The 11444-nt window shown below is 44.6% G+C and overlaps 1 protein-coding gene across 1 annotated transcript; it reads right to left on the reverse strand.

Annotated features, from left to right (window-relative positions):
- Nucleotides 1-2583: 2583 nt before the first annotated feature.
- Nucleotides 2584-3930, reverse strand: LOC118630249 (forkhead box protein D4-like 1). Its single transcript, XM_036262061.1, has one exon. It carries the CDS (start codon nt 3928-3930, stop codon nt 2584-2586), a length of 1347 nt encoding a protein of 448 aa, XP_036117954.1.
- Nucleotides 3931-11444: the final 7514 nt, after the last annotated feature.

Here is an 11444-nt window from a genome sequence, read left to right on the forward strand (position 1 = left end):
GGCCGGACCTCTTCACGTGGTCGCCGTGCCTCCAGCCAGGTGGACACGAAATGCCACGTTTGGTTGGAGAACAACGTTTAACTTACACTTCCAGGGAATCGATCTTTTTCCTTAAAATTCATTGTTCGATATAGTTTCATTAGGTAAAATTTAGGGGCTTGAGCCGGGTTCCGACCCGCAGTCACCCGTGTTGGTCTGGCCTGGGGCAAAGGCAGAGAAGAAAACTCGGCTCCCCTGCGGCGCGCGGGGTGCGGGGTGCGAGGCGCGGGGCGCCGGGCGCGCTGGCAGAACCGCGAGGGGTCGTACAGGGGCTCTACCTGGCGCTTGGACGATGTTGTTGACCTTTTCAAATAAATGAATGACAGTAGGCCCGGAGATGTTTCTGCCCAAAGAACAAGGAAGAGTTAGAATGTGAACCTGACTGTTCTTTACAGGAAAATAGGCACCCTTTACTCTTGGCTTGTTTCCAAACTCTTCGGCTGGCCACGACCTGCAGAATTTGCTAAAACGAACTCAAAGTTGAGGTGCTTAGGGTCAGACGGACTGTGTTCACGAATGGTCCGAGCCTAAGGAGGGGGTGTGGGTGAAGGAGGAGGGGTTTGGGAACCGGCCGCCTGAAGCCTGAGGATAGCGGCCTACAATAGGGGACTGGTGGTGCTTTCCATTCAGGCGAAGGTTGCAGGTGCAGCCCCGAGGGGAGAAGCCAGAGTTCTGCGTCTCAGCGGCTACTAAGGGAACTTTTGCTTGGGAACTTTCGAGATGTCCTAGAAACCGAACTATCAAGCCCTGAGGAGGTAGGGATTGCAGAACACACCAAAGAAGTTCTAAGTGATGGGGTGGAAATGAGAAGCAGGAGTAAAAATCGACCGGTTAAATGGCTGTAAAAAGACGTGTTTTCACCTGGCCGGTTTGGCTTAGTGGTTAGGGCGTCAGCCCGCAGACCGAAACATTGCGGGTTCGATTCCAGTTAAGGGTACCTATAACCTACCTGGTCGGAGTCAACCTCTTGACGTTTCTCTCTGTCTCTCTTTCTCCCTCCCTCACACTTTATCTGAAAATAAATGGGAAAATAACCTTGTTGAGGATTTTTTTTTTTTGAGTGTCTCTTTGGACACCCTCTCTCTTGTAATGAGAAATTCACTTCTGGGGCCACGGAACGACCTTCTTCGCACTCCCAGAGTGACTTTTTCCAAAGCCGCAAGGAAAGCAATTCTTTAGAATAAATAAATAAATAAAAAACAAAAATGAATCTGCTCAGGGATTGGAGAGCGGCAGGGTCTCTACAAATTAGAAATTTGCTCTCTCTGGCGGGAGTATTTCATGACAGGCATCTAGGTCTTCCTCTCACCCAGCCGCCTGAAGCCCACCCTGTGCAGTGAAATCTTTCTGCTTGCAGAGTCCTTTCAGAAATTAACTCTTTTCGAAATAAAAAGAAGTTTCTTTCTGTTGTAAAGAAAGAGAATAGGAGCCCCTAGAAGGCACTTGCCTAGAGAGAGAATTTTTAAAATTGTAAATGCCCAGGACATGAATGCTTATTTGATATATACCTTTCTTTGGGCCCTCGTTTTGAAAGTTTTGATGCTTGTTTTTCAAATGTACCCCCACCCCCACCGTTGGCCACTATCTTCCAAATTGATCTCAAATAGTCCTCCAAATTATTCAGGAGGAAAATTAACATCGTTAGGATGATAAAAACATAAATGGAAACTATGTTTAGATTTTCTCCAGTTCTTTTATTCTATAGGTTTTATATACATTAAATCCTGTATTTCAAAAGACAGGACTTTTCCACCTCAAATATTCGTAAGTTTTAAAAGCCATGTTGAAAATCGGTTGTTTCTGATGTCTATAATGAATAAGAATTGTAAAACTAAATTGTTTATTGGAAGGAAAGATCTAGTTTTAAAAGAAATTTCACTTAGAAAGTGAATAATACGTAATATAAAATAAACGATGTCGTGAAGAGACTCAGCACTTTATTTAGTATATATAGCTAGGTTTAATTTTAACACCTCTCCATGGAAGTTGGCACACCAAACACCCAGATCAGAAATAAATGCTCTGAAATTAAGATTCTATTTCTATTACACATCAATTTCAGGAAGACATAAAGGGCATGAGCACTTTGTACTGGACTTGGGAATAATACTTGCAGTTCCTAGGGCGTGAAGAAGGGGAAACACGTTGTGCGTTGAACATTGTATCTTTGTTTTTCTTTTCATACCAGAACAAAATGCCCCACTCACGTTCATAGTTCTTCTGGAAATGTGCAAATCAGAAAAGCCCTGGAAGCCACAAGTGAAGGCTAGAAAAGAAAAGGCGAGACCTGACGACATTGGAAATTTACGTTTAAGTTGTCTAAGAGGACAGTACCCAACTTTTCCTTTGTAAATATTTCGCAGCGAGCGGAAATTAGTGGTTGCTTTGCGGTGGGATGCTAATGCATACAGCTAGTCCCAGCTATGCAAGGTGGAGGGCGAAAGAACAGGCGGCGGAGAGAGCGGGACCCGAATCTCACTGTCCTCCAGTTTAGCACCAGGAATATCCGGAGGAGTTGGAGCCAGGGCAGGGGGTGGGTGCTTCTCAAAATGCTGGCAAGGCGCCCTCTCCGCCCGACTTCGGCCTGGAGCCCTCTGCTCCGGGCTGACACCCCAGCATCGCCGCGGCGGCGGACAGGTGCAGGCCCAGCAGCGCGCCTTTGATTGCACAGCCCTGGTGCTGCTGCTGCTGCTGCTGCTGCTGCTGCTGCTGCTGCTGCTGCTGCAACATGGTCCGGGCAGCAGATGCGGAAGCGGACACGTGGAGCAAGGGGGCAGCGGCCTGGGTGTGCAACAGGCATGACGGGCGCTGCATCAGGTGACAGTAGCCCCACGGGGTCGAGGACAGACTCTGTGCGGTCCCTGTACCCCCTCCTCGGACCCCTTGCATGATACTCTCGATGCTGAAGGAGGTGCATCCGCCTGCTGGCCGCGATGCCGGCCCCTTGCCCTCCTCCCAAGGCTGGGAGCCCAGTGAGGGCTGCAGCACCGGAAAGGCGGCGCTGGGGGTCACCAGGTCCGCGCCTTGCGCTTTCCTCGGCGCCTCGGAGTAAACAGGGGCGGACAGCAGCAGGTAGCGAAGGGGGTGAGGGTGCAGCAGAGCGCACGGGCGGCTGCCGGGGGCGGCAGAGGGGGAGGTCCCGGGGACAGGCTGCGGTGGGGCCGGGGACCCAAGCAGCAGGCCCGGGTAGGGGCCATGCAGGGTGGCAGGCGCTGCGGGGAGAGGGAAGGGATGGTGCAGGTGGGCTCCCGGGGGCGGGCGGTGGCGTTTGAAACGCTTCCTGCGCCGAAGGAAGCTGCCGTTGTCGAACATGTCCTGGGAGGCGGGGTCCAGGCTCCAGTAATTGCCCTTGCCCGGGTGGCCGGGCTCTCGGGGGATCTTGACGAAGCAGTCATTGAGCGAGAGGTTGTGGCGGATGCTGTTCTGCCAGGCCGGGAACTTGCGGCGGTAGTAGGGGAAGCGGCCGCTGATGAAGGCGCAGATGCCGCTGAGCGTGAGGCGCTTGTGCGGGCTCTGCAGGATGGCCATGGTGATGAGAGCAATGTAGGAGTAAGGGGGCTTCGCGGGCTGCAGGGCGTCCCCAGAGGCCGCCGCAGACCCGGCGGAGGACCTGAACTTGGTGCCAAACTGTGGGGAGTCACTCGGGCAGCCGCTGCTCTCAGTGCGCTCTCGGGACAGCGCGGCCGCGCCTTGCCGCGCCCCCTGCGGCTCCGGCAGGTGCAGCGGCTCTAGAAACCGCTGGCTCCCTTCGATCTCCACGTCGTCCTCTTCCTCCTCCTCGTCTTCATCTTCCTCCTCTCCCAGAATATCGATCTCCCCGTCTTCCCCTTCGGAGCCGCGGAGGCTGCGAGGCGGCGTGGAGAGAAGGTGCTCGGCGCTCGGCAAGTTCATGGAGGAGCAGGTCCTGCAGCCCCAGGGGAGTGGCGGCCGCTCACCTGTCTCGCAGTGGACTGGGCTGGATGCCAGGGTTACCGGTGTTCCAGGAGGCGAGAACGCTCTTGGTGACCCTTTTAGGTTTCTCCTTTACAACCCCCAAGTCCAGCAAAGATGCACTTTGCCTTTTATTAAAGCTTCTTGGAGTCCCTATGTTGTGGAGTCTCCCGCCCCTTTATAGCACTTCTTGTCCTACCTCAGAGCGTTCCCACGTCCTCGCCACTCAGTCCAATGGTGAGGGTCCTCCGCGCATTAGCCGACCGGGAAGAGCCTCCAGCCTCCTCCTCCTCTTTACACCCACCTGCCACCAAGGAGGATGCTTTACTCCTCAGGTTAGCCAGCCACTTTCGTCCAGAGTTGCATAAGCTCCGTTAATGCGCCCCCCCCCCCCCCCGCCCAACACACACACCTCGACCTACTCCATCCCCCTGTTAATGCGCTTTTAAAACTGCGAAAATAGCCCTTGCCTAGTGGCTCGGTTGATTGGAGCGCTGTCCCATCCCTATACCAAAAGGTTGCAGGTTCGATTCCGATTCCGGGTCAGGGCACATACCTAGGTTGCGCCTGGGTGTGAGCAGGAGGCAACTGATCAATGTTTCTTTCTTATACCGATGTTTCTGTCTCTCTCAAAAATCAATAAAAACATATTGAATGAAGATTAAAAATATAAATACGTTAATTAAATAAAACTGTGCAACAATCTAGGACCTCTCACTGGAGGATAGCACAGGGAGGGGCACTGAAACGTAGAGGGTGTTTGTCAAAGAATGTGTAACAGTAAAATTATGTTTGCGTGTTGCATAGCTGGCTCATCACCCATTTTCATTGGTGGATTCTGTCCTTATTCAAAATGATGAGCTGAAATATTTTAAATATTCTGACTATATCCCCAGAGCTCAGTAGGTTGTGAAGGGCTGTTGCACCCCCACACCAGCTCCCCAAAATGTTCTCCCAGACTCAACTTTCCAGAAAAGGCTGAAATGTCTCAGCATTAAATTGTGGAGGTTCAGGGTGGGGGGAAGCAGGAGGGCTAGAAAGAAGTCCCCTTCAGCAGTGATTCTCCAACTTCTTTGAACATTTAACCACAGTATGAAATGCATCTTACAGCACAACCGTGCCTATACAGACTTCTGTAACTAAAATAGGTTTCATAAAACAACCAAGCAAATTGATTTTGCCACATACTAACCAGTACAGACCTAATTTTCACAACATGGCCCCACAACTTCAAGAGAGGCATCCAGGATGTAAGGGGCTCCTCTTTCCCTCACCCTCCTTCCTTCTTTCAGAAAAACAAAAAACCACATAAATTACTTTTATTCTAATAGATAACGAAACAAGTGAGGCAGGGAGAGGCCGCAGTTTCAGTCACTGGATTGTCATTCATTATCCACATGGGAGAGGAGCAATATGAGAGGGAAGCTCCATTTAACTCCACATCCTTGGAGGTAACAAGATTTTTAGACGGCTACATTCAAATCAACTCAGAGAGTAAATAGAAGTCCAGTAGATAGAACTCAATGTGTTATATAAATAGGGATCTTATGGTAAAGTTCTAAGCCACAGTATATATTTATAACTTAAAACTCACCTACTTATAAAAAGAATTTGAGGTGGCATCTAATGAAATTGCAGCATAAAAGAATATTGTGTTAGGCCATTGATTGTCACATAGTAAATCTTCCATTAGTGTTTGTTTCAGAGAGAAGTCAGAAGCCAGCTGAAAGGTCAAAATGTAATTTAAAAGTAGCTAGTGCCTTTAGGATAAAATTTGGAACACAGATTTCCTATTCCTGAGATATTTATCCTGTAAGGCTTCCCAGTTATATGTTGTTTGAAGTAGAACAAATAACAGATTTTAAGCCTAATAGATTTGTTTGAATCCCAAATTAACCAATTACTACTTGTGTGATCCACTAAATTAAACTCTGGAGGGCAGAACAGGTGGCTTATTCAACCTTAGATTCCCAGAGGCCCACCTCACCACCCCATGCAGGCAAGGCATAGTTCTTCCATCTGCATGGAAATCAGGATTACCTGGGAAAGGGAGTACTGTTCATTTTCTTAGAGTCACCTTCTATTGGGATTAGGGTTATTTAAAAATGAAAGGAGAAAAGGAGGAATACACTCAGAAAAACAAACACCCCCCCCCACACACACACACACACGCATTGCTGGAGGGGGGTATGTCAAAGGGCACACAGGCGACAACTGAAAAAGCTCCCAATGGCCAAAGCTGGGACAATTTGAGCAACAAAATGAAGTCGTATTGGATTATAACCGAAAGTATGAAAAAGATATCCATGTGTCCACACTGATAAAAATAAAGGATTGAGTTAATAACATGAGGGGAGGCAAATCTCCCTTGCAGAAAAATTCCAAATAAATTAGGTAGATACTCAGTCCTTGGGGAAGTATAACTCCCCATTCCTTTATTCACACAGCACACAGTGACACCCCCCCCCCCCCGGACATACAGTATGTTCAGGGGTGGGAAGAGTAACTTACCTGTACAGCGGGAAAACCTGACAAACACTACTTCAGCCAGATGTTTGTGTGATCAGTGTCAACAAAAACACACATAAATCATGTTGATAGTATATCCCCTTGATATGTGATGAAAATGGCACTCTGTGATCTTCCTCCCCCAGACCCCAACCTAATCACGAGAAAAACACAAATTCCAAAAGCGGAGCTTCCTGTGTTCCTGACCAGTACTTCTCAAAACTATCAATGTCACCAAAATAAGTCAAGTCTTATTTTGCAACTCAACTATTAGTCTTAGATCTTTCCATGACAGTATCTAAGAAACTGTCACAGTCAAGAAGAGTCTAAGAAGACATGGTTGGTTACTAAATGTAGCATGAAATTCTGGATAGGATCCTGGAAAAGAAAAACATTAGGTGAAATATAATGATATTTGAATAAACTGTGGACTTCAGTTAGTAATATTGTATCAATAATATTGGTTCATGAATGTTACAAATGTACCACACCATTACTGTGTGTGTGTGTGTGTGTGTGTGTGTGTGTGTGTTGGGGTGGGGGTGATATATGGGAACTCTCTTTTATTATCTGCTCAATTTTTCTGTAAATCTAAAATTATTATGAAAAATACATTCAATTAATTAAAAAAAAATTAAACATAGAGAAAAAGGACATAATAGCCAAAATGTAAAAATTTAAATGTCCATCAACTGAGGACTAGATAAACAAAACGTTGTATATAAATAAAATATTATTTAGCAATTAAAAGGAACAAAGTGCTGATACATGCTACAACATAATGAATCATGGAAACATTACAGTACATGAAAAGAGTCCAGAAAGGAACATCTGTAGAGACAAAGTAGAGTAGTACTTGCTGGGGGCTAAGAGCAGGGGAAGACAGGGAATGACTGTTAATGGATACAGGGTTTCTTTTAGGAGTGAGGTAATTTAATTACAATGTATAAATTATATCTAAATTTGTTATACAAAATATAGCAACATAACAAAGAGTTGTATCAGTGAAAACTAAATTGAATGTTTTGGAAAGACTCCGTTATGGCATGTCACCCTTATACTTTTTTTTTTAATCCTCACCCGGGAATACTTTTTTTCCATTTAATCTCAGATAGAGTGGGAGGGAGGAAGGGAGGGAGAGAGAGACACACACACAACTACTGGTTGCCTCCCGCAGGACCCCAACCAGGGCCTGGATGAACTGCAACCCAGGTACATGCCTTTGACTGGAATCAAACCCACGACTCTTTGATCTGTCAGCCCACACTCTAACCGCTGAGCCAAACCAGCCAGCGCAAGGCATATTACTCTTTAAAAAAAAGAAAGAGCCCTGGCCGGTTTGGCTCAGCGGCTGGAGCGTCGGCCTGCGGTACAGAGAGACCCGGGTTCGGTTCCCACTAAGGGCACGTACCTCTGTTGCAGTTTGTCCCTTCACATCGATGCTTCTCTCTCTCTCTTCCTCTCTCTTCCTCTCTCTCCCTCTCGCTCTATCTGAACAAAAAATGGAAAAATGTCCTCGGTTGAGGATTAAGAAAATAAATAAAAATAAAAATAAAAAAAAGAAACTCTTCCTGTCCAGTCCCATCAATTTTTCAGTGTTGCCTTAAGAATCAAAAACTTTACATTGCTGTTCCTACAACATTTAACATGGAACCTTAGTGCATAATGGGCACTCAGTAGTATTTGGTGATTATTTCTTTTACAGTGCTGAATAGGTTTTATTCTGAATAAACCTATCGAGCTCACAAAACACTGTCCTAGTTTGAAAATCCTTTCTAAAATAATCTATAGGAAAGATGATGATGTCTGATTTCTCTCTGAAAATTAAAGGCAATTTGGTCATTTAAAAGGTAAAGTTGACTGCAATATTAAGACTATGAGAAAAAAAATCTAATGTATCTCTGTCATCCAAGTAAGTCAACTTGCTAGACAGTCAAAGGTAGAATTCATTTCTTTCAATACTCTGCTTCCACAATGTACGGCATTTCTAGAACTAGGAAAGTCATTTTAAAGCAATAAAAAAAATAGTTTTTCCCACCTACACTAGTAATCCAAAGGAAATAATTACTCAATTTGTAGCAAGCAAGCAAGCCCATAAATGTTTAAAAGCCTGTTAGGTTTATTTTTTTATAAATCCCCTCCAACGTCAGGATCTAGGAATTATAGACCCTTTCAATCACCTGATCGTCCCTCACACCCTCTGCTGACCCTCCCTACAGCGATCTTAAACTCAGTCAACCAATGTTCTTGCCACTTTCACTAAAAGCTGGGAAGAGCCTATGGAATAACCCTTTGTTTTAAGGTGTACAAAAGCTTTAATTTTTTTTTTTTTTTTAAATTGGGTCTTGCTGGAAAAGGGGATTCACTTTTAGTGAGACTCTATCCATAGTGCTTTCAATTTAATTCCTAGAACAACCTATTAGGAGCAACAAGTCGGCCCCAGCTCAGGACTCCAATTCTACCTCAGAGCCTGGCTTTTTAACCTTCCCCCACTCTTTTGTCTTCTTCTTCCTGGTCTTCAACATGCTATACTCCTTCCCATCTGAGTCTCTGCAAACTCGCTCCCTCAGAGTGGAACCTTCTCCCTGACTTTGTACGAACAACTCCTTTAAATTACATTCTCAACTTAAAAGCCATGTCTCCTCAGAGAGCCTTTCCATGACCACTCAATCTAAAGTCAATCTCTCTTTTTATCTACCATCTTAAGGCTACCTCATATTTTCTTCTGTGTGCCTCCACCAGAACATCAGCACGGAGAACCTGGCCTTTATCTGTCAGAAGCTGTTTCAGCACTAATATCTGGGCAAACTGGAAGCTCTCAAATAAAAATTTTTTTAAATGAATGTATTCTATGAGTATCTATGCAGCAGTGAAAGAATAAGACATTTATATACACTGTCATGGAAAGATCTAAGACTAATAGTTGAGTTGCATTACAATAGTTGTTTTATTTATACATTCACATTATAAAAATAAAACCTTTCTTTGAGGATATTTATGACAAGTTTGTAAGTGTGAAGAAGTAGTTTAAATTAAAACTTTAATCACTGGAAAATAACTCACTTTGGGAAACAACATAAACCATAATGTGTGTATAAGTGAAGAGACATCTAAAAGAATAGACATTAGCCCTGGTCGGTTTGGCTCAGCGGTTGGAGCGTCGGCCTGCGGTACAGAGAGACCCGGGTTCGGTTCCCGCTAAGGGCGCGTACCTCGGTTGCAGTTTGTCCCCGGCCCTGGTTGGTCATGCGGGTGGCAGCCACTCGATGTGTCCCTTCACATCGATGTTTCTCTCTCTCTCTCTCTTCCTCTCTCTCCCTCCTGCTCTATCTGAACAAAAAATGGAAAAATGTCCTCGGGTGAGGATAAAAAAATTAAATAAATAAATAAAAGAATAGACATTAAACTGACAATACTGTTTACCCTAAGTGATGGTGATGAAGGAGAAAGATCAGGAGAGACTGACTTCCTCTGTAATGTCTGCATTTTTACAACACAAAAGAATTCATGCAATATTTACATAATGAAAAACATTTTTTAAAATGTTTATTTATTTTTGTTACAGATGTTTCTCCTTTTCCCCATCATACTGAAAAACATTTAAAGATTAATCAATTTTAAAGAAAATAATTATGAGTTTTATATAGATTTTTAAGAGTATAGACTATTATTACTTCAAGCATTTCTTCCACAGTAGGACAATTAATTATAAATAAGCCCTTTGTGGTCTAGAAAATATGAATCCAGATGAATTATTTGTCAAAGAACACAATGAAGTATGATTATGATACATAAATTATAAAACACATTTAAACTGTTAGGAAGAAGATACACTTACCTAGGTTCTGCTGAGTGTCAGGAGCTGAGGTGAGTGCATTTCAAACCTATTTAATCTGCACAACCACCTTGAATGGTTGATATTATCACTGTCCACTGTATAAATATGGAAACTAATCTCAGAGAAAATACTTTGCCCAAGATTACACAGCCAAGAAACAGCAGAGCTGGAAATAGAGCCCAGGTCTGACTCAAATATCATCTGACTTTCTACTGGGCAACGTGCTGCCACAAAATATGGGTAGTTTTCTCAACCACGAATTCATAGAATGGATTCGGGGGCAAATGGATGAACACAGAGGAGTTACATATAAGACACAGAATACATGGGAAGGGACATAGATAATCTAATCAATTGGAAAGGAGGAAGGAAGGGAGGAAGGGAGGAGAGACACATCTATTGGTTGCCTCCCGCATGACCCCCACCGGGGCAGGAGATCAAACCTGCAACCAAGGTACACGCCCTTGACTGGGAATCGAACCTGTGACCCTTTGGTCCATGGGCCCACGCTCTAACTGCTGAGCAAAGGCCACAGGGCCACAGATGTAATTCTTTTATTTAAAATTCTAGAACAATTCAAAACGTCATTTTGATAGCCTCTGAAATTTAACAACTATTACTTTGGGAAAGCTCTTCCTGAAATTCCATCTACTGCTATTCCCTTACAATTTGAATACTGTTAACACTGACCTGGCATTTAATAGGAACAAGAGAAAAGTAGAGTGTTGAATTACCACGTTATCTGCAGTTATATCTGAAGGTTTGTACCTTGTTGCTTTTTAGCATAAAATTAAAAAAAATTTTTTTTTTTTTTTAATCCTCACACGAGGACATTTTTCCATTTTTTTGTTCAGATAGAGTGGGAGGGAGAGAGAGGAAGAGAGAGAGAGAGAGAAACATCAATGTGAAAGGGACACATCGAGTGGCTGCCACCCACACGACCAACCAGGGCCGGGGACAAACTGCAACAGAGGTACGTGCCCTTAGGGGGAACTGAACCCGGGTCTCTCTGGACCGCAGGCCGACACTCTAACCGCTGAGCCAAACTGGCCAGGACTTAAAGAAAAAAAAATACACACAAGACAAATGTAATACCAGGAGTAAAATTTACTTAAAATTAAAAGCTCTA

Source organism: Molossus molossus, unplaced genomic scaffold (assembly GCF_014108415.1).
Source record: "Molossus molossus isolate mMolMol1 unplaced genomic scaffold, mMolMol1.p scaffold_m16_p_14, whole genome shotgun sequence".
Lineage (NCBI taxonomy): Eukaryota > Metazoa > Chordata > Mammalia > Chiroptera > Molossidae > Molossus > Molossus molossus.

Coding starts and splice junctions, on each gene's coding strand:
- LOC118630249 (XM_036262061.1), bottom strand. CDS start 3,930: ATGAACTTGCCGAGCGCCGAGCACCTTCTCTCCACGCCGCCTCGCAGC.